Source organism: Halichoerus grypus, chromosome 6 (assembly GCF_964656455.1).
Source record: "Halichoerus grypus chromosome 6, mHalGry1.hap1.1, whole genome shotgun sequence".
In the NCBI taxonomy this organism is placed as follows: domain Eukaryota; kingdom Metazoa; phylum Chordata; class Mammalia; order Carnivora; family Phocidae; genus Halichoerus; species Halichoerus grypus.
In genome coordinates this window covers 95737130-95761383 of record NC_135717.1, presented here as the reverse complement: position 1 = coordinate 95761383, position 24254 = coordinate 95737130, and the positions used below count along the sequence as shown (strand labels likewise).

General features: G+C 36.1%; 1 protein-coding gene across 5 annotated transcripts in view; it reads left to right on the top strand.

Annotated features, from left to right (window-relative positions):
• The window catches only part of ABCC9 (ATP binding cassette subfamily C member 9), a 136352-nt gene that overhangs the window by 67979 nt on the left and 44119 nt on the right, over window positions 1–24254 (top strand). For 4 of the 5 annotated variants that reach the window (XM_036119208.2, XM_078075742.1, XM_036119209.2 and 1 more), the window contains 7 exons: window positions 725–763; window positions 2135–2236; window positions 3896–3980; window positions 5280–5360; window positions 18933–19070; window positions 19218–19343; window positions 23632–23728. In XM_036119208.2, the coding sequence (XP_035975101.1) occupies window positions 725–763; window positions 2135–2236; window positions 3896–3980; window positions 5280–5360; window positions 18933–19070; window positions 19218–19343; window positions 23632–23728 (668 nt within the window). The remainder of the gene's footprint in view (window positions 1–724; window positions 764–2134; window positions 2237–3895; window positions 3981–5279; window positions 5361–18932; window positions 19071–19217; window positions 19344–23631; window positions 23729–24254) is intronic. The other variant, XM_078075743.1, reaches the window with a different exon arrangement.

Sequence of the window (24254 nt, the reverse complement as noted above, 5' to 3'; positions counted from 1 at the left end):
TTGTGTGTAGTTTTTGAATTCAGGTCTTTCAGAAGGATGGAATTCAATTACATTATTAAAATTCAGAACAATAAAATGAATAGGTCTTCAGGTGTTTTTTTCCCCATAACATAGACATAACTAAATGTTTTTAGACAAACACCTTTTTGTACATGAATCATATCAAACAATAATTAATTTTACCCAAATGTTGCAGTTTGACCTATTGTACATGTCTGTCTTTCTCACCAGTTCCTTAAGGGCCAGGCTGTGTCTAAACCTTTTAAGTTTAGAGCCCCCAAAATGTTCTTCTTTTCATGCCACAGGGTAGCTAATTAAGAATTTAAGTAGATTAAATTTGAATTTTAAAGGTAGGGAGGCCTTGGAGATACCAAATCCTTATACAGACTAGGAAACTATTCTAGGAAGATTACCTAAATTTATACAGCTTGTTGGAACAGAGTTGGGGTAGAACTCAGGTCACTGTATGAACCCAGATTTTGTATGTAATAGAACAGTACTGTCTATCTTTTGGAAGCTTACTAAGTAATTATTTCCTAGCTGATGGAGACGTAAAAGAAAACTATTATCTGTCTGGTTTGTCTTTGAAATTAATATCAAAAACCATTTGGGAAACAGCTCTTGAATATGTTCAATGTTTATTTTATTTCCAACCTGATATATGCACACATTCATTCTATATTTATATTTCATAATTAATGAACATTGTTTGCCATACTTGCAGTGTAAATGAATCTGAACCTTCTTTTGAAGCAACCAGAAGGTATTATTTCTATTTTAATCTGCGTTTAATAAGAATAACTTTCTTCCTCAGACTTTACTTAATACTCAGTCTCTTACTCCTGGTCATTTTATTCATTCTTATAGTGAAGTTTTTATTAAAATGTGCCTACATATTTCCAAAAGCAGTGGTTCCCAACACTTATAGGCTGTTAAAAAATTAACTTGCCAAACAAAATGGCCCATTGTGTCAATGGTTTTCCTCTCCATGATTCACAAAGTTCTCAACTTTGGCTGAAATTCAAACTGTTCTTTCTTAGCAAATTGGTTTTGGGACTTCATAAAATAAAAATGCAAGAATATGTATATTGTTTATGAGTTAAACAGTGATGGGATCTGTCCATAAGCTAGAGATAGGAAGACTGGGGGGAGGGGAAGCAGACATGTCAGAAGTTGGGAACCACTGTTTTACTGTACATATGGTTATCTAAGAGACTACTAGCATACTGTGTATCATCATGTCTTTTAAACTCCTAAGACATAATGTTTCAGGATGATCACTGAGAATTTCTAATTACTCTTTTTCTTAACCTTACTATCTTTTAACCTAGATTCCTTAATTAGTACTTACAGACCATGAACTAACTGTGGAAGTGTGACTTTAAAGCTGACCCCTTTCTTACCCCAATCCCATCGTATTCTTTATCTTCAACTCACATGTATTTGTTACTGCAAATTGAAGTCTGATATATAGACATCTGGTAGAATTTGCAAGCAAAAAAAAAAAAAAAAAAATGGGGGAGGAGGAAGAGGTTATAATTTTTTAAAAAATAAACTATTTCAATATGTTTTGAAATATGTAGTTTTTAAATGTGTGTTATTTCAATATTAAAATGGACTCCTCAATATATGATTCTTTGTTTTGAAATAATTATATATTACCTATTATCTTAAAATATGTTGATGTGATTAAGCCACAGACACAATACCAATTCATGTCTTTTTCTAAGGTCTGCATATAAAATTAATAATTACGTAAAGTGCTTTTAATAAAAAGTAAAAAGCTGTGGCAATCAGAGAGAGTGTGTTGCTATTTATCTTTTAATTATTTTTAAAATTACAGTCATTTTAGAAAGTAAATTTTCAATTTATTTAAACACTTCTTTAGCAAAGCAAAATCAAATTTTGCACATTGGGAGACATTTTGATTAAATTCAAATCCTTTTAATTTAGGTGAAATACTTAACCATTAAATAATAAGGTTGGTGGTTATTAAAATGTTCTTTCTTGGAAGTTTCCATTTCTGTGTCTGAGATATTTTATCAACTTTTATTTTCCTTAGTTTTACTAAAATACACACAGCACAACACCCTGGTATAATTTTGGCGTTTTGTTTTTCTTTTCCATTTTCCAGTAGGAACAGGTATTCTGTGGCTTATGCAGCTCAAAAGCCTTGGTTATTAAATGCTACAGTAGAAGAAAATATTACCTTTGGAAGTCCTTTCAACAAACAGAGGTAATTTTGAATATATAAAATTTAGAACTAAAATGAGAAACTATTTCTAATCCTTATATTTGGTCCATGGGAACCTTTATAGCCATGACTTCCTTTTTCCCTGCTTGCCTGCCTCCCTCCTCACCACCAGGTCTTCTGAGTCAACTTTTTAAAGAGAAGTCTTAGTGGAAGTCTCAGCCCATCTTGTACATTTATTGAGAACAACTTGTACACCAAACTAAACAGCTGAAATGGAATTGGGGGGGCAGGGGGAGTTACTGAGGTTATTGATAAGTAGAAGGAAAAAAGCAAGGAGCAGAAGGAAAGTTACTGATGGAAAGAAGAATAATGTAGGATCTGAGAGGTCTAGTTACTGAGAGCAGACAGAATACGCCATCTCTCAACCATCTTTAAATACCACCAGAGTGCACAAAGGCATAACCCTTTCATGAAGCCATCATCTCAGGACTGGGTCTTAAAACCCTACGTCAAACCTTGAAAGTTAAGAATTAGGTCAGGGGAGAGGCATGAGGAGGGGAGGGAAGTGGAAAGCAGATAGTGTGGGAGGAAGAACCTAAATTACATGGGAACATTTGAGGCCTGGGGAACAAACCAGTCAGGAAAGGATTTATGTGTATTGACAGTGGCAAACTAGTTTATAAATAAAAACTGAAATGATGTAGTGGAGTGCCTTAAAAGACAACTGGATATAATTCAGTGCATTCTGGGGAGGCACTGTAAGTTTTAGAAAGGGGAATAGCAAAGTAAATGTGATGTTTAGTCTGGAAGTGTAATGGCGGATACATACAAGATGAATATGAATTAGTAGCAAGGAGACATTTAGATGTTTGTTGGAATAATCGTCCAGGCATGCAGTGTTCATTGCCTATACTTGGGGGTGACTGCAGAAATAGAAAAGAAGAGACAGTTGACAGAAAACCATTCTAGAAAAAGAATGGAAAAGTAAGAGCAGGGAAGAAGAGGGATTATTCAAGAATGACTTTTTAATATTTTAAGACTAGATGATTGAGAAAATGAAACTATGGATATTTTCCCCAGCCTTCCCTATTTCTATGCTTCCCTAAACTTCCAATTCATCATTTCCGGTCCCAGCCTTAGATCTATTTGAGTATCGTCAATCCTGAACACCTTCTATTTCTCCTCCCTTCTGCATGCATGATCATATGCAGACACCCACCTGCAACCTGTGTTTCAGCTTGAGTGAGCCTCCTGTTGTCCCTGAGATGCACCATGACCTTTTCACCTTCGTGTGGTTCCTAAAGCTTCCTTACCCTCATTTTATTCTGGGCAAATTACAACTCATCCTTCTGGGTACAGCTTATGTGTTGCCTCCTTTGCAAAGCCATCGCTAGTTTCTCAGAGTGGTCAACCATTTCTATGTATTCGAGGAGCATTTTACACCTACCTCTGCTGTGGTGCCTAAGGAGATCCATCTTATTATATGTTTCTTTATCAGTCTTCTGCTCCATTTGATAGTTTTATAAGAGTGGGAACCAATATCTAATTAGCTTTGTGTCCACAAACCTACTGTAGAGGCTAATCTGTACTAAATTGTTCAACAAATGTTGTATTTCGGCTTCCAAGATATTGAACCTGGGACTTACTTTATGGGCAGTATATTAATAGTGATCTAAGAATTCAAAATAATTTCTCCCAAAGGTACAAAGCTGTTACAGATGCCTGTTCTCTTCAGCCAGATATTGACTTACTACCTTTTGGAGACCAAACTGAAATTGGAGAGAGGGTGAGCTATGTATAATTTAAACAATAAACAAAAATCTAGAAAAGTCTTCTGGTTGTCTTTAACCTTTAATGGAGCATAATGAAATCTGAGAGTATAGGAGCTGTGTGTTGTCCTAGTGACAGGTTCCAGAAACAGGAGCACAGGAGCTTTAATTCCACTCTTAAGTATTTGTTGGGTAACCACCATCTATGTAACATCATGCTAGCTACTAGAGAGTTCTTAAGGAATATAATGCAGTTCCTGCCTTTGATCAAATGTATTTTTCCTTACTTAGAGTTGAAATTGAGATTATTTCTGACTTCTTCCACTCTTGTCCACATCTATTTATTCTTGTTAAAGTCTCCTTTTTTTTTTTCTTTGTGTAAACATGTTTTACAGTGATGTCATACTATTCTGGGCAGCTAAAAAATATTTATGCCTGTATATAATCTTTATAACAATTTTGGCTAAAATTTTTTGACCCTTATAGGTTTCAAGTACTGGGCAAAAATTTTATGCATTATCTATGTTTACAGCAAATTTGTTATATGGGTGTTACCATCTTCTGCATATTGCAGCTGAGGAGACTAACCTGAGAAACGTTGAAGAACTTGCCCAGTTAGTGGTGTAGCTGGGATTCGTCTAACTCTGTAGTCTGTGTTCTTAATGCCTATTCTTGATTGCAGCACAGTATAGTATTTAAGAGTATGGACTTGTAGTTTCCTCGTGTGTAAAGGGAATGATACCTATATATTGGAATTGCTATAAGGAATAGAAGAAATAAGGAATGTAAAGGCATTCACACAAGCCTAGCACATACCAAGTGCTCCACATAGTTTAAAAATGTTTATAATTAGTATTTGATTATATAAATTATAATTAGTACTTGATATATAGTACATATATAGAACATAATTGGTAATATCAAATTTAAGAGGTATATGTTAAGTAAACTACAGACACAATTCACAAAACTAGTAAAAATTCTGTAGTTACTTGCTGTGTTTAGCACTCAACTCACCATGTGTTTGGTTATTGATGTTTTTGTACAGCAGAGCTGTCTATCAGAGTGAAAAAAGGATTTATGTTAACAGTCAAAAATTATCTTAATATAAAGTATTGACCAGTACTTTATAAAGTATTAATATAATTATAAAGCATTGACCAGAAAATAGACAATTTTCATTTTACCTTAACAATGTTATCACAATTTAATTAATAAATTACCATTAATTTAAGATTTTTTAAAAAGAAGTTTGTATTTTAAAGAGAATTTTTACTATTGGAAAGGGTGGATGTTTATGGTTATTTCTTCTCTAGGGCATCAACCTGAGTGGGGGTCAGAGGCAAAGAATCTGTGTGGCACGAGCTCTCTATCAAAATACCAACATTGTCTTTTTGGTGAGAATATGACCTTTATTTCTACCTCATTTTTCCCTCTGGACAAATGAGCCTTTAGAGACAAGTCAAGTGACTGAAGGACAGACAGTTTAACTTCTGAAATCATAAAGAATATAATGGAAACAAAATCCCATAGTCCAAACGTAAGGTTGAAAGTTGGGGTATCCGGATTGGTGTCCAAGTGACTTAGGTGCCCTAAATTGTTGCTTATATGAGTTTCATAACCATGAGGATCATTAATGAAAAAGTCTGTATGGTGTTGGATCAACTGGACAGGATCATGTCTTCTCATTTATATTTGCTGACAAAAAAAGGACTAGAAAATATACTCTTGGTGGACAGAGGGGTAAGTGAGCATAGTACTCCATTCCAGTGGTATGCAATTCAAGCTGTGCATGAGCTTTGACTGTGAAGCTTTCTAAAACTATAGAAATTTTGGTACCACCCTCGACCTACCAAATCATAATTTATGGGGGTAGAGTTTAGAGCCTGAGTCTTAAAAGAGCTCCTTGGATGAATCTCATGTATATCCTGGGTAAAAAACTTGGTTCTACCTATGGATCCATAAACAGAATTTGATGGTTATGTTGATTATGAATTTTGTTCTAGTTTGGTTCCTCCAGCAGGAGGTAGCCAAAATAACTTAACTTACAAGTATGTATATTAGACACCAGTAGACTATGTAAATGCATTCTTCCTCTGCCTTCTCCTTCTGTGCAATTATTCACCATTTATAAATCTGGTTTCCAGACTTACTTTAGAGTTTTCACTCCATCTAATATCTAGAAGCTCTTCAAAAAGTAGGTTGGTTTTGGAGTTTCCCACTAAATTTGGATCTATTGCTGGGGATAGGAATAGAATTGGGACACACTGGAGATGGTTAATATCCCTAAGAATACCTGTCCCCAAAATTTTCCAGAAAAACACACCATTAAAACCATAGCAGGATCTAGCAGTAACTTATGTAATTGTAAATCCCTTTCACAGTGGAGAGACCCAAACTGGCAGTGACTTCTCGAATTTGGGGATCATTAAATGGCTGACCTACCTGAAGACCAAATGACTCGGGAATCTGAAAGAGACCAAGGTTCTCTGGGTGTAGTATTCTATCCCTGTTCATTCCATTGCCATCAATTTAATGACCCTTACTTATTTCAGTTGTAGAGTCATGGAATTCAAAGAAGTCATAGGATTAATTTAGTGTAGATTCCCATCCATTCTTTATAGGATTACTTTTCACATCGCCTCTAAGAGCTTTTTTTCAAAAGGACCTGCGCCCAACGTGGGGCTCGCACCCACGACCCTGAGATTAAGAGTCTCGTGCTCTACCGACTGAGCACATGCCTCTAAGAGCTTTTTGATGACTCTCTCTCAAGACAGATTGCTTAACTTCAAGGTGGCCTTTTCCTTGTTGGTCAGTGTATAAATTTCCTATTGCTGCCATAACAAATTGCCATAGTTGGTGATTTAAATAATATGTACAATGTGATGGTTCTGTAGATTAGAAGTCCAATATGGATCTCACTGAGTGAAAATCCACGTCAGCAGGACTGTGTTCTCTTCTGGAGGCTCCAGGGGAGAGTCCATTTCCTTGCCTTTTACAACTTCTAGAGGCTGCCCACACTCTTAGGCTCATGGCCACATTCATCATCAAAGCCAGCAACTTTGTATCTCTGACCTTTTTTACTACTCACATCTTCCTCTCTACACAGCTGGGAAAGTTCTCTGCTCTTGAGGATTCATGTAATTAGTTTGGACCTATCTGGATTATCCAGAATAATCTTCCAATCTCAAGGTCTTTAATCTTAATCATATGTGCAAAGTCCCATTTACCATGTAAGGTAACATATTTACAGGTTCTGGGAATTAGGACATGGACATCTTTGGGAGCTGTTATCCTGCCTACCACGGATAGCTCTTACTGGAAAATTATTATATGATTAAAATTTGCTTCTGTGGATTTTTCCTTAATTGGTTTTCCTTCTGCTTCTGCAGCAGCATATATTTCTTTTATGCAGCCATATTCAACATTTTAATATTATTTCCACAACTTGCCTTAGTTTACTTTTCTCTAAACTAAGCAAGCTTAGTATTTTTAATTCTTCCACAATAATGTGATTTCTATAACTTTTGTTAATCCTGGATATAATAGTGCTCGTCAGAGTCCCTTTGAAAAAATGTGTTCTAGATGCACTCTGGTCAGTTCAGATAACCTTTAAACTATTGGATCTTATGATCCAAATATTGTATGTACTTCATTGCAACCTGAAACTGAATAATATTTTAGCAGCAAAAAAGATACTGTTTATGTGTTTTAATAATTACCTCAAAATGATATCTTACACTTCCATTGTTTAAAAATTCACAAAGCACTCAGTGTTATCCCATCTGATTTTTATGAGTATGCTGTGAGGGTAGATGGTATCCCCATGTTAGATGAAGAAACATATGCATAGAGTTCCTTACCCAAGGACTAATGACTAGTGAGTGGCAAAGTCTGGGCTAGAATAGCATGTTTGTTGAGTATTGTTTTTCTGATCAGCAAAGATTCTCTGGTATTAAAAATTATATATTACTGTCAAATTACTACCTATATTGTTCTATTTTTCCCTTCCTTTTGCCTTCCCCCCTTTACCTCCTTCTCTTCCTAGCTTCCTCCTTCCATTCCTCCATCTCTCTCTTCCCTTTTCCAACCCTTCCTCTTCCTCCCTTCCTTCCACCCTTCCTTCCCTCCTTCTTTCCATCCATTAATATTTAGTGAATGTCCTCAGTGCCATCTTCTGTGCTGGGTGGAGGAAACAAAGGAGAAAAAGACATTTCTCCTATCTTTAAGGACCTTGAGCAAATAATTACTTGGATGATGTTATGTTTTGCTTTAATTAACTTTATCATATTAGCCTTTGCACAATATCAAAGCCAAGTGGAAACATCTTAATGATATTTCAAGTATATTAGTTATTTTTGAAGCTTTATGGCATCTACAAATGTACTGTGTGTATCAGTGAATATACTTATGTTATTTTCAAAAGTATATCCATGCAAAGCTTATACTACTTACACATTTTCATTGAATATAGGAAGACTATATTAGTGAGAACTGTATATATGTATATAAAAATAAATAATGTGCTCTTGAAAATAAAGAATTGTTTATTCATTGAATTAGTCTTTTGACAAATTGTCTTGCTTTCTTTAAAAGAAGTATCTCCCCAAAATATTAATATACAAACTGAATCTTAAGGAATGATTCTCAACTCATCAAACTTAGATTTTTATTAAGTTGTAAAAAATACTACATTTGATTGTAACACCAAGATGCTCCATAATGAAGCTATGGCACATAAATGATAGCAACCACTCTTAAAGGCTTTCTATGATGTAGGCATGATTCTAAGTACATTAACTCACTTAATTCTCAGAACAGCCCTATTAATTTTGGCATCATTGCTATTATTATTATTATTATTATTATTATTATTGCTATTTATGAATGAGGATGCTGAGGCTTTGGGGGATAATTTATCCAGAGTCACACAGTAATAGAGAAGCAAGGATACAAACCCTGATGACCTGATTGCATAGCCTGTATTCTTTTTTTTAATTTTATTTTATTATGTTATGTTAATCACCATACATTATATCATTAGTTTTTGATGTAGTGTTCCATGATTCTTTGTTTGCGTATAACACCCAGTACTCCATTCAATACATGCCCTCTTTAATACCCATCGCCAGGCTAACCCATCCTCCCACCCCCTCCCCTCTAGAACCCTCAGTTTGTTTCTCAGAGTCCATAGTCTCTCATGGTTCTTCTCCCCCTCTAATTTCCCACCTTTCATTTTTCCTTACTACCATCTTCTTTTACTTTCTTTTTTTTAACATATAATATATTATTTGTTTCAGAGGTACAGGTCTGTGATTCATCAGTCTTACACAATTCACAGCGCTCACCATAGCCCATACCCTCCCCAATGTCTATCACCAAGCCACCCCACCCCTCCCACCCCCCACCACTCCAGCAACCCTCAGTTTGTTTCCTGAGATTAAGAATCCCTCATTTCAGTGAGATCATATGATACATGTCTTTCTCTGATTGACTAATTTCACTTAGCATAATACCCTCTAGTTTCTTCCACGTCGTTGCAAATGGCAAGATTTCATTTTTTTTGATGGTTGCATAATATTCCATTGTGTATATATATATATACCACATCTTCTTTGTCCATTCATCTGTTGATGGACATCTTTGCTCTTTCCATAGTTTGGCTATTGTGGACATTGCTTCTATAAACATTGGGGTGCACGTACCCCTTCGGATCCCTACATTTGTATCTTTGAGGTAAATACCCAGTAGTGCAATTGCTGGGTCGTATGGTAGCTCTATTTTCAACTTTTTGAGGAATCTCCATACAGTTTTCCAGAGTGGCTGCACCAGCTTGCATTCCCACCAACAGTGTAGGAGGGTACCCCTTTCTCCGCATCCTTGCCAACATCTGTCATTTCCTGACTTGTTAAGTTTAGCCATTCTGACTGGGGTGAGGTGGTATCTCATTGAGGTTTTGATTTGGATTTCCCTGATGCCGAGCGATGTTGAGCACTTTTTCATGTGTCTGTTGGTCATTTGGATGTCTTCTTTGCAGAAATGTCTGTTCATGTCTTCTGCCCATTTCTTGATTGGAATATTTGTTCTTTGGGTGTTGATTTTGATAAGTTCTTTATAGATTTTGGATACTAACCCTTTATCTGATATGTCATTTGCAAATATCTTCTCCCATTCTGTCGGTTGTCTTTTGGTTTTGTTGACTGTTTCCTTTGCTGTGCAAAAGCTTTTTATCTTGATGAAGTCCCAATAGTTCATTTTTGCCCTTGCTTCCCTTGCCTTTGGCGATGTTTCTAGGAGGAAGTTGCTGCGGCTGAGGTCAAAGAGATTGCTGCCTGTGTTCTTCTCTAGGATTTTGATGGACTCCTGTCTCGCATAGCCTGTATTCTTAACCACTGCACTCTTCCTTGTTAAGAGATTCCTGGAAGTCACTGAACTCTCACTGTGATGCTTGAAAGGGATTAGCAAAGTATTAATCTACCACGACTTTATTTATAAGAAAATAATAATAAAATAACACTTCTAAAACACTTTACAGAGACTTTTACAACACTCTTTTATTTGATCTTTGCAACAATTTTATGTGCTGACAAGTCTCTCTATTATCTTCATTTTGCAAATGAAATAACCAAGTTTGAAAAATTACCCAGCATCAGAGAGGTGGAGTCATGACTAAAATTTCAGCCTCTCAACTCAGAGATAATGGACTTTCCACTTGCCTTACTATCTTACACATTTAAAGTCAGAATTTTATAGAAAACCAAACTGAATTATTATTAAAAACTCATTTCTAATTCATGTCCTATTTCTATGTGAAAAGTTCTCAGAATTATTTGGAATAGTTTTGTCTGTATCACAAGGGATTCTTAGGGTTTTATTGGAATCAGAGGCAGTAGGTTGTTTCAGAAACAATCAGATTACCTCTACAATCATTACCTGATTTTCGAAAGTCAATGATTTGCTGGTAGCTTAGTTTTGGTCATTATATCCTTGCTGCTTTATTGGAAATGGAGATAAAGAAACCTTTGTCAGTATAACCCTGATACCAGTGCTATTTTTCCACCTCTGTGGAAACATTGCTTTATCCCATATCACTTTCTATTGATATCTGAACTCTCCTTTTTAAAGTAATTCTTAAGTTCCATCAGAACTTCTGTTAAAAGAAATTCCATATATTAGCAGTTGGTCTTTCTATCACTTATCCAAAATCTAACAATTAGAAAATTCAAATAAGAGATTTTCTTGTTATTAAAAGAAGCTAAATGACAAGTAAGAAGCTGATGTCTCTGATGATTCAAAAAAGAAACTCAATGGATGGTAGTAGAAAGCTAATTCAATCTCTTATACTTCTTCTTGGAACATTTCAAAAATAATTAATGTTCATTAAGATGATCCAGAGGTTCTGAAAAATTTTGAAGTATCTCCATGTCATCCAAAGAAATTTCAGGACAATCAAGACAATGTGTCATTAAGCCCGTTTTGTTTAATTATATGTTTAAGATACATACACACACATTAAGATATATATGTATATGTGTATCTATATGTGTGTGTCTGTATAACGAAATCATTTTATTAACTGAAATATTACATTGTCCAAAATGTTGCATTATTTAAATGATTTAAATAAATGAGATTACTGTAAGCATGTCTCTGTGGTTAAATGTATTCCCATAAAAGCCGTTTGAAGACATTAATTATATCACCTCTTTATTCATCACTATGAAATCAGTAGACTGATTTTTTTAAAAGCTATTATAATTTTAAATCACCCTTTAACTATCTAAATGCCTTGCTAATATTTCTTTTTCATACAGGATTCTCCTAAATACTTTAATAAAGCCTTCTTGCTTATAGTTTCTGCTGATGCAGGCAGAGATTGATGGAGACTTTTGTGAAATTATTGAGCTAATCATATCACTAGTGTAATGACCACATACATGCATTTATTCTAACTTCCAGATATTAATTTCTATCTCAATAGAAATTGTTTCTGTATTTCACTGTCCAGATAATTAGCCAATGCAATTTATCTGTATATACACTATGATTGTGCTTACTCAATTGTTTAGAAATTTTTCCCCTGTTGTAATTTTTAAATATTTCAATATGTAACCTATGTGTAGTTGATCGAGTGGACACCTTTTTTGGTCCCATAAGACAAAGTAAAAATTTGTTTCATATTGCATGTATGGAGGACCAACGAAGAAATAAGAATGATGAAGAAGACATTTATGAATTCCTTTTTCATTGTTCCAATCACTCTTCCCAATTCTTTACCAGAAACCTCCACCATTTTCTACTATTTTGTCCCTGAGTTTCTCTCATCCCCTGCCATGACTGGTGTTCTAATTGGTGATTAATTATCTCTTCACCATCTTCCCTGCATGTCACTTTGCTTTTTAATTCATTGTTTTCTGGAAACATTCCAGTTTTCTCTAGTAGTTCCGAGTTTTCTTCTTTTAAGGATTCCAAAACGTCATGCTGTATATAACATTATAGAAATAAAATGTATGTTAAAATAATTAACAGGAATGTCATCACCAGTCAATTATTTCCCAAATTATTTTCTAAATGTCTTAATTGATACATAAAAACTTCCTTTCTTCCCAAGATGATTGTTGGTTAGTTCAGTGGTAGGTATGATATCCTTGTAGTTACTACTATTAATATTGATAATATAATAATAGCTGTCATTAGTTTAGTGTTTATTAGTTACCTGGTACTATACTAAGTACTTTATTTATGTTATCTAATTTGATCCAATTAATATTTTTATGCTTTTTTTACCATATATTTTCAAGTCCTTGAATATGTCATAATAACTGTTTAAATGGTTATTAATTCTTACATCTGAGTCATAGTTTCTACTGACGGCTTTTTCTCTTGACTATGGCCCAAACTTTCCCATTACTTTATATATCTGTTAATTTTTTCTGTATCCTGGGTATTGTAGGTGATATATTGTAGAGCCCCTAAATTCTTATATTTTCCCGTAATGATAGTTGATTTGTTCTAGCAAAGGTAGTTAACTTGGCTACAGTCAGACTCCACCTGAAATTTCTTTTTTTAATTGAAGTATATTTGACAAATAAAATATATTTAAGATGTACAACATGTAATTTGATATATGCATACATCATGAGAGTTAATCATTGAGTTAATCAACACATCCATTACCTCACATATTTACATTTTTGGGGGGGAATGAGAACACGTAACTTCTGCTCTCTTAGCAAATTTCAATTTTACAATACAGTATTACCAACTATAGTCATCCTGTTATACATGAACACAGAATATCTTTCCATTTGTTTGTCTCTTAATTTTTTTCACCGATGTCCTCAGTGTACAGATTTTCACCTCCTTGGTTATATTCATCTAGGTATTTTAATCTTTTTGAGTGATTGTAAATGGGATTGTTTTCTTAATTTCCCTTTCTATAGTTCTCTCTTAGTGTACGTAAATGCAAATGATTTTTGTGTGTCAATTTTATGTCCTGCAATTCACTTATTAGTTCTTTTCTTTTTAATTTTTATTATTAACATGTAATGTATTATTTGCTTCAGGGGTACAGGTCTGTGATTCATCAGTCTTATACAATACACAGCGTTCACCACAACACATACCCTCCCCAAAGTCCATCACCCAACCACCCCATCCCTCCCATCCCCCTCCACTCTAGCAACTCTCAGTTTGTTTCCTGAGATTAAGTCTCTTATGGTTTGTCTCCTTCTCTGGTTTCTTCTTGTTTCATTTTTTCCTCTCCTCCCCTATGATCCTCTGCCTTGTTTCTCAAATGCCACATATTAGTGAGATCATATGATAATTGTCTTTCTCTGATTGACTTATTTCGCTTAGCATAATACCCTCATTCCATCCATGTTGTTGCAAATGGTAAGATTTCATTTTTTGATGGTTGCATAATATTCCATTATATATATATACCACATCTTCTTTATCCATTCATCTGTTGATGGACTTCTGGGCTCTTTCCATAGTTTGGCTATTGTGGACATTGCTGCTATAAACATCGGGGTGCAGGTGCCCCTTCGGATCACTACATTTGTATCTTTGAGGTAAATACCCAGTAGTGCAATTGCTGGGTTGTAGGGTAACTCTATTTTCAACCTTTTGAGGAACCTCCATATGTTTTCCAGAGTGGCTGCACCAGCTTGCATTCCTACCAACAGTGTAGGAGGGTTCCCCTTTCTCCACATCCTCGCCAACATCTGTCGTTTCCTGACTTGTTAATTTTAGCCATTCTGAATGGTGTGAGGTGGTATCTCATTGTGGTTTTGATTTGGATTTCCCTGATGCTGAATGATGTTGAGCACTTTTTTATGTGTCTGTTGGCCATTTGTATGTGTTCTTTGCAGAAATGTCTGTTCATGTCTTCTGCCCATTTCTTGATTGGATTATTTGTTCCTTGGGCGTTGAATTTGATAAGTTCTTTATAGATTTTGGATACTAGCCCCTTTTTATTTTTTTAAAGATTTTTTATTTATTTATTTGACAGAGAGAGACACAACGAGAGAGGGAACACAAGCAGGGGGAGTGGGAGAGGGAGAAGCAGGCTTCCCGAGGAGCAGGGAACCCGATGGGGGTCTCGATCCCAGGACCCTGGGATCATGACCTGAGCCGAAGGCAGACACTTAATGACTGAGCCACCCAGGTGCCCCTGGATACTAGCCCTTTGTCTGATATGTTCTAACAGTTTTTTGGTGGATTCTTTAAGATTTACTACATATAATATTTGTCATCTACAAACATTGACAGTTTTACTTCTTCCTTTCTGATTTGGATGCTCTTTATTTCTTTTTCTTGCCTATTTGTTCTGGCTAGGACTTCCAGTACTATGCTGAATAAAAGTAATGAGAGTGGACATCTTTTTCTTCTTCCTGATCTTATTGGAAAAGCTTTCAGCTGTTCACCATTGAGAATGATTTTAGTTGTGGGTTTTTTTTTTTTTTAAAGATTTTATTTATTTATTTAAGAGAGAGAATGAGAGACAGAGAGCACGAGAGGGAAGAGGGCAGAGGGAGAAGCAGACCCCCTGCTGAGCAGGGAGCCCGATGTGGGACTCGATCCCAGGACTCCAGGATCATGACCTGAGCCAAAGGCAGTCGCTTAACCAACTGAGCCACCCAGGCGCCCTTAGCTGTGGGTTTGTCACCTGTGGCTTTTATTATGTTGTGATATGCATTTATATCCAAATTTTTGAGAGTTTTTATCATGAAAAGATGTTGAATTTTGTCAAATGCTTTTTCTGCACCTTTTAAGATGATTGTATGATTTTTCTTCCTCATTTTCTTAATGTGATATATCACATTAATTGATTTGCTTGTAATGAACCATCCTTCCATCCCGGGAATAAATCCCACTTGATCATGATGTATATTCCTTTTAATGTACTGTTGAATTTGGTTGCTAATATTTTGTTGAGGATTTTTGCATCTATGTTCATCAAGGATATTCGTTTATAATTTTCTCTTCTTGTAATAGCCTATCTGCTTTTGGTATCAGGGTATGCTGACCTTGTAAAATATACAATGTTTCCTTATTGAGTTTCCTTATTTGATTTTTTTGATTTTCTGTCTAGATGATCTATCCATTATTGAAGGTGGAGTATTGAAGTCCCCTACTATTATTGTATTGCTGTCTATTTTTCCCTTCAGATCTATCAATATTTGCTTTACATATTTAGTTGCTCTGATATTTTGTACATATTTATAATTCTTTTATCCTTTTGATAAATTGATCTCTCTATCATTATAAAATGAACTTTGTTTCTTGTTATAGTTTTTGGCTTAAAGTCTGTGTATTTGATATAAGTATAGCTACCTCTGCTTTCTTTTGGTTTTCATTTGCATGGAATATCTTTTTTTATCCCTTATTTTTAGTTCATATATGTCCTTAAAGCTGAAGTGAGCCTCTTGTGGACAGCATATTGTCGGGACTTGTTTTTTAATCCACTCAGCCACTCTGTGTCTTTTGTTTGGAGAATTTAGTCCCTTTACATTTAAAGTGATTTAATAGGTATGGACTTAGTTTTGCCATTTTATTAATTGCTTTCTGGCTGTGTTGTACTTCCTTTGTTCCTTTCTTCCTCTCTTGCTCTCTTCCTTTGTGATTTGATAATTTTCTATAGTAGTATGCTTTAATTCCTTTGCCTTTTGTGTATAGACTACAGGTTTTTGCTTTGTGATTTCCATGAGACTTACATAAAACATAGTTAAAGCAGTCTGTTTTAATTGAAAACTTAACTGTAAGTACATACAAAAGCTCTGCATTTTTACACACCCCTCACCCTACATTTTATGTTTTTGATGTCACAGTTTTAATCTTTTTATATTGTGTATCCACTAATAAAGTATTTCTGTTTCTCTTTGACCTTAATATTAGAGTTTTAAGTGATTTACCAACCACTGTTACAATATTAGGATATTCTAACTTAATTATGTATTTACTTTTACTAGTGAATTTTATGCTTTCATTTGTTTTCCTCTTCCTAAATAGTGTCCTTTCATTTCAGCTTGAAGAACTCCTTTAACATATCTTGTAAGGGCAGTCTAGTGATGATGAAATTCTTCAACTTGTGTTTGCCTGGAAAACTGTCTTTCTTTCCGTTCTGAAGGACAACTTTGCTGGGTAGAAGATTCTTGGTTGGTAGTTTTTTTTTTTTTTTTTCTTTTAGCACTTTGAATTATCACCCCTCTATCTTCTAGCCTGCAAGGTTTCTGCTGAAAAATCTTATACACTTATGGGGATTCCCTTGTATGTAGCAAGTTGTTTTTCTCTTGTTATTTTTAAGGTTCTCTTTTTGTCTAACTTTTGACAATTTAATTTTAATGTGTCTTAGTTTGGCTCTCTTTCAGTTCATCTTTTTTGGCACTTTTGGGGTTTTCTGGATCTGGATGTCTGTTTCTTTCCCCAGGTAGGGGAAATTTCCAGCCATTATTTCTTTGAATAAACATTTTGCCCCTTTCTTTCACTTCTCTTTCTGGGACCCCTACAATGAATATATTGCTCTTCTCGGTGGTGTCCTCTGAGTCCCTTAAGCTATCTTCAGTCTTTTTCATTCTTTTTTCTTTTTGTTCTTCTGACTGGATTAGTTCCACTGCCCTGTCTTTCAGTTCACTGATCCTTTATTCCTCTTGATATAGTTATCTGTTGAAGTCCTCTATTGAAATTGTCAGTTCAATTATTATATTCTTAGCTCTATGATTTCTGTTTGGTGTTTTTTAATATTTTATATCTCTTTGTTAAAATTCTCACTTTATTCATGCATTTTGAACTCTATATCAGATAAATCACTTACTTCCATTTCATTAAGATTGGTTCCTGGAGATTTATCTTGGTCCTTTGTTTGGAACATGTTCTCTTGTTTCTTAATTTCCCTTGACTCTCTGTGTTGCTTTCTGTGCATTAGTAAAGTAGACAGCTCTCCCAGTCTTGACAGACTGGTCTCCTGTAGGCGATGAACCTCATCAATCAGCCTGACCCAAGCTTTCGGTTGCCTCTCAGAACTTTGTGACTGCCCAAGCTGCTGTCTTTATTCTTACTGATTCCCAGTAGTTGATGGTGTGCTAAGACCCATCAATGTCCCAAAGGGGAGGATTTCAGTCAGCACCTAAATGGAGACTGATTAGAAGCTAGACCTTCAGGCAGCAGCTGGGAAAATATTTAGTCAAACCCCTTCCAGGGAGAAACTGGGAGATGAGCATTTTTGCCTGCTCCATAATGCACTGAGTCAGGGTGTATAGCCATGTGGCGTGCCCCTATGCCTATTTAAAAACTTCTTCTTTGTTTGCTATAGTGCTGTGGGACTCATGAATGCAAGCCCTGTTGGCTATCAGAGTGAGGTGATGGGAGCCAGTACATTTAGTGGCCCCCGTAACAAGTGGGACACTAGAGGTGAGAAACTCCTTCCAGGGAGATATTGGCAACTTGGTTTTATTGTTAGAGTAGGATGGAAAGAAAAGACAGAGGAAGTGCCCAGTAGCTCTTTCAGGCTACAGGAAAGATCATAATCAGCACTGTTCATGCTAATTAGAAGTTGGACCCTCCGGTAGCAGCCTGTAAAGTATACAGTCAGACTCCTTCCAGGGAGACGGAGAAAAGGGCTTTTTTGTCTGCTCCCTCTGTGCTGAGTCTTGGAGAGATAGATGTGGTAAGTGCTCATGTGCCTATTACCAGCTGCTTTTTGTTTCCTATATTTCTGTGGGACTTATCAATGTAAGCCCCCTGGCTTTCAAAGCTTAGTGATTTGGGGGCCTGTCCCTTGGGTAGCAGCCATAAAAGTTTGGGCACTAGATGTATGGTCCCAATCCTCCACTACTCAGAGAGAAGCTGGGAGTTGGGGATTCCCTCCAATTGTATGGTGCTATGCAGCGGGTGAGGTTTGTGGTGAGACTGTGTCTCAGCCTTTATTGTCTTTTAGATGGGGTATTTTTCTAGTTTTCCAGTGTGTAGAAGTCACTCAACTAGTTTCTGGGTTTCTCGCAGAGGGAATTGCTCTGTGTGTAGCTGCACAGTCAGAGCACCCAGGGGAGGAGGGAAACTTAGGAGCCTCCTATGTTGCCATCTTGATCTGGAGTCTATGACTGTTTTTATTATCTAAATTTCAACTACTGGAATTATTGTTTTATTCTTTCTTCGGTCTATTGTTAAAGGTTGTCAAGAAGTGTTGTCTTTTGAGCTTGAAGTTCTTATATATAATAATACAAACCACCTGGGATATTGTTATTTACTTTTTAAATAATTTTTAAGGTGAAAGAGAAAATAAAAGCTTCACTTTTAATTTAAAACCTGTTCTCAACAATTTAAATATAGACAGAGTCTGTTTTTTTATAAATTGGATGTTAGAGATAATTTACTCTTAGTTATTTATATTTCTACTTTCTAGAGAAATTGAGTCATATCAAGAATATAGAAATTGTTTCTTCTTCTCTCCATTTTACTGGTTGTAGGATGATCCATTCTCTGCCCTGGACATTCACTTGAGTGATCACCTAATGCAGGAAGGGATTTTGAAATTTCTCCAAGATGACAAAAGGACACTTGTTCTTGTGACTCACAAATTACAGTATCTAACACATGCTGACTGGGTAAGAGTTTAAAAGAAATTTCATTAATTTTAATGTTATAGTCATATTAATAAATAGGGACATTAAGAAATGCTGTCTGAGATAAATTAATTCATTTGGCCAGTTAAGGATTTTTGTCACAGTTATGCTAATATGTGCTTTCTTTAGATCATAGCCATGAAAGACGGAAGTGTATTAAGAGAAGGGACTTTGAAGGACATTCAAACCAAAGATGTTGAGCTTTATGAACACTGGAAAACACTTATGAACCGGCAAGATCAAGAATTAGAAAAGGTAATTGCTCATAAATCAGAAGAGTTCAGAGTTCACTTTAAAAGAGTCATGAATATACTGTATAATTATTAAAAATTTGTTTAAAGGAGTATTACCATTTAATATTTAATGATATAATGGTCCTCATTTGAAACCTAAAGTAATTATGAATTTATATGTCATTAATAAATAGGCTACTTTGGGGGCACCTGGGTGGCTCAGTAGATTAAGTGCCTGACTTCAGCTCAGGTTGTGATCTCAAGGTCCTGAAATAGAGTCCTGCGTCAGGCTGTACGCTCAGTGGGAAGCTTGCTTTTCCCTCTCCCTTTGTCCTTCCCCCTGCTCGCGGATGCACATGCTCGTGCATGCTCGCTCTCTCAAATAAATAAAATCTTAAAACAATAAATAAGCTACTTTGAAACAATACAATTCTAATGATATCTTTTGGAGGAAGTGCTCTCAGGTTTTTAGGAGATTTTGATTTTAATTTGAACCATATTATAATTATATGTGTTTAAAACTTAAACTTTGCTGAAGCATGGTATATCATTATTTTATCTTAATTTTTCTTCTGTGTATCTTATTTTATTCATATATAATGTGAGGATATTTTCACTCACCACCTACGAGTACAGGGTCATGGACGAAACAAAATCTAAGATGATTTTGAAAGAAGGAAGAGCTGTGAGCTGTGGGTGAAGTTGTTAAGCATGCCTGGAATAAGGCTGGGAAGTGAAGGAAGGTGATTAGGAGGAAATAAAAATTAATTTTTACATTGATATAGTTTTTAAGTTTAAAGCCTTTTTTTACATAAGCTCATTTGATTTTCACAAACCCCCAGAAAAAAAGCAAAGAAAATATGGGAAATCAGTAAAGAAAATATGATCTCACTTTTATAGGTGAGAAAACTGAAGCCGAGAGTGGTTAAGTAACTTGTAAGTTGTACAGTACATATTATAAGTGGTACTAGTTGGACTTAAATCCAGGTCCATATTCAGTGTAATTCTGGTGTAATGTTATGTATGATATAAATATAACATTGAATGAGGTGATAATGGAGTTGGAGACCAGACTGAGAGCAATGAAAGAACAACTTGTGGTTGAGAGGTGAAATTATAAATTGTATTAGTAAATTTTTTAAATGTTTGTTGACTTGAGACTAGAAAGTGTCCAGAATTTGGTACTCCTGGCCAGGACTCAACATTATAAAATGAAATTTTTGTATCAGCAAATTCCTGAGAATATCAAGAAATTAAAATGCATTATTTTTATAAAAGAATAAAAGGATCTCTGTTCCAATAGAGAGAGGAAGATAAAAAGTCAGACAGACCCTAGGATTGCTCTGTCTTCTGTGGATTTGCCAAAGACCTCAAAAGCAAACTACCTAAGGAAGAAAAGATATTTGTAAAAGTAGAAGTGAAGTAGAATGGGACACAACACAGAACCATTTAAATGAGGATATTCATCAAAAAAATTATAAGGTACCATCAGCACGTGCCCACTTAGGAATTATACTGTGAGAAACTTGATTGGGATGGCTCCAAATGACATTTTTTACAGTGACCTAGATGCCAGGGACAAAAGAATATGACGTAAGCTTAAGGAATGGGGCCACTTATGGTTTACTTTGGAAAGAAGATTTGGAAAAAAAAGAGAGAGAGAGTTGTTGGCTTGATTTTATAGTAATACTGACTGTTAAACAAGCCAGGAAGAAAGTCCATTAAGTTGTATTTAGAAATGAAGTGATCACTTGAGATAGCATAACTCTATAATTAAAGACACATTACAGGGTTATAAATCAGCTGGCGAAGATACAGAACAAGTTAGGGTGTGGACAAAGCAAATGCAGTTGTGAGGTTGAACAGTGGCCAGTAGAAGCCAGAAGGAACCATGCACCTGTCCAGAATCCTCACCTGGGGATGCAGGGAGGTTACTGCCACCTAGGGACGGGCCAGCATTGGAAATTCATTTGAAGGCAGTGAGATTCACACTGGCGGGGGCTGGGGGGCGGGGGGAAACAGTTTCTTGTTCACTTTGTTATGTGGCAGGATGGGGTGTTTGCCAAGGGCACTGGTTCTCAACCAGGGTCTTGTTTGCTTTCTAGGGGACATTTGGCCACATTTAGAAACATTTTTGGTTGTCACAGCTGGGGGGCAGGTGCTACTAGCCTCTCGTGGGTAGAAGACAGCGATGCTGCTAAACATCCTACAGTGCAGCCCCCACAACAAAGAGCTATCTGACCAAAATGTCAATAGTGCCAAGGTTGAGAAAGGCTGACCTAGAGCCAGACTAGATCAAGTAAGCAGAGAAGGCTGGTGAAACAAAACATCCTGTCACTGGGCTTTAGACACAACTGTCAGTTTGAGGACTAAGGTGTCAACAAAAGAATATGTTGCAAGGATAGCAATGAAAACTACAAGAAGGAAGAGGAGATAACACTTTGAGCTGATTTAAATATTATTAAAAATTCTAGCTTGGATGACACCTTTATCTTCCTGATGTTTTTAAGCAAAATAAACTAACATCATTTGATATCTCCTGCCCCAACCCTCACCTTGATCCGATCTGTAACAGGCATTCAAGAAATACTTATTAGATAAATGAAACAAAATTCACATTTACTTAAGCCAAATATCCATGTAATTTAAAATATTTAACCTGTAATGAGCTTAATATGAGCATTTACTTGTAAGAAAAATGAATAAAGATTTTTTTAAGTATCTGAGATGTTCCATCTTTTGCTCACATAGCAGGGAGAGTTGAACAAGAACCAAATCTGCTGTTTTCCAATGTGCAGGGTCATTTCATTTTATTACCCTAAATGCAAAGGATCGAGTCAGCTTTAATTTTGTATTTAATTTTTTTTTTTTTAAAGATTTTATTTATTTATTTGACAGAGAGAGAGATAGCGAGAGCAGGAACACAAGCAGGGGGAGTGGGAGAGGGAGAAGCAGGCTTCCCGCCGAGCAGGGAGCCCGATGTGGGACTCGATCCCAGGACCCTGGGATCATGACCTGAGCCGAAGGCAGACGCTTAACGACTGAGCCACCCAGGCACCCTAGTTTTGTATTTAATTTTACATACGAGCTTTAGTTTTCATATCATTAGACAAAATTAAAAGCTGATATGAAATTGTCTCTGAAAAAAATGTTATTCAAGAGACACTTTAGTTTTCATTCTTTTTAAACCAAGAATCTGGAAGCAATAGAGCCTTCTAGCAAATCTCCTAAATCACACATGTTGTATAAGGCCAAAACGAAACAACAACAACACGATCACTACCTAGAGACTGATCACTAAGGGTTTATTTGTTTATTGATATAACAGTCAAACAGTGATGTGTGTGTGTGTGTGTGTGTGTGTGTGTGAGAGAGAGAGAGAGAGAGAGAAAGCATATACAGAAAGCTCTCAATTTACTATGGATTCCAAAAGTTTGTGGGTCAGTTGTTTGGAACTCAGAATGCATTTCCCCATAGAAACAAGGCTATGGTTAGTTTCCCAAACTGTCCTGCAGCAGCAGATTTAACCCACAATGTGTCAGAACTGATACTACCACTCCAGTTCTGAAGCCAAGGGAACTAGGGTATTGGAAGCAGAGGAATGGAGAAAATGAAATCCCGCTCCCTGTCTTGAGTGCACAACCCTGACAAGTTTACAGATTGTTTGGGGCACGTTTCCCTTCTCCTTCTGCATATTTCCCCCTCTTAGGGCTTTCTCTTAAGCTGCTAGGCACCTAAGTACCCTCATTTTTCATTTGCTTCAAAATTACCTACCTTCCTTCACTGCCTATTGAAGTCCATTTCTTTTGTGCAGCTACCCTAGTGAGATGCTAAGGAAACTCACTCTGATTTAGTAATTTATAATAAGAGGGGATGAGTGATGGAGCTCTACCCAGTCTAGAACTGCATGCATTGTTGAAGGAAATTATTTATTAACATGGTTAAATCTTTAGTTAGAGAATTACAAGGAGTATCTGAAAGTGATGTCAAGATAAAATAAGTAGCAGTGGGAGAATTATGTTTTAAGACTGGAGGAGGTGTCCCTGCTCCTGGGGTTGGCGCCACTGTGTTGTTGCTACTTGCCCTGGCTTCTTACTGCCCAACACTTCGGAGCTCTGAAGCCTTACAAACCTCAGACGTTGCGTCACAATTACTCTTACAACAGGAGTTGTTGATCTCTAGAGAGAGCAGAGAGCTCAAGACTGGTATAGATAACTAACGATTGATATGTGTGAGTCACTGATGGGTAAGTCAAAACCTTCCTAGGGCTGTGAGCTCCTTGAATGATGATATCATGGTGTTTACTGCAGGATATGGAAGCTGACCAAACAACTTTGGAGAGGAAAACCCTCCGAAGAGCCATGTATTCGAGAGAGGCCAAAGCCCAAATGGAGGATGAAGATGAAGGTAGATCTTTTTCTTATATCTGAAACATTCAAGTGGGACGTGACTGCTTTACCTTGGCTACTGATGCACAAGTATGTCTGTGAAGAATAAAAAGCCACTTTGCAGGGAGAAAAGAGCTAAGCCAAATATGTAATACTGAAAATGAAAAGAATAGGAGCAAAGAAAAGGTGTATGTAATCCATCAACAGGCATCGTGAGCGGTTTCTAAGTGTGTCTTAGTGTATTTGTGCTGTGCGAGAGAGAGGGCTGAGAGGAAAAGGCCCTGTTTCGTAAATAAATCTAGACCCTTGTTCATATAAATTGGAAAGTCTAGTAGAATGACCAAATCAAGTTATTAATAAAATGTCAGTCCTTCAGAAATAAGCAATAAATGGGGAATATGAAGAAAATACTGTTTTGAAATATTTATACTTGAATCATTCAGTAAGTCCTCAGGGAATTTTCATGACAATACAGCAACAAAGAATAAGAGAATTCCACGAAAGCCATTTGTTATGTTTCAGTTTTCTGGATCTAATCAGGTACA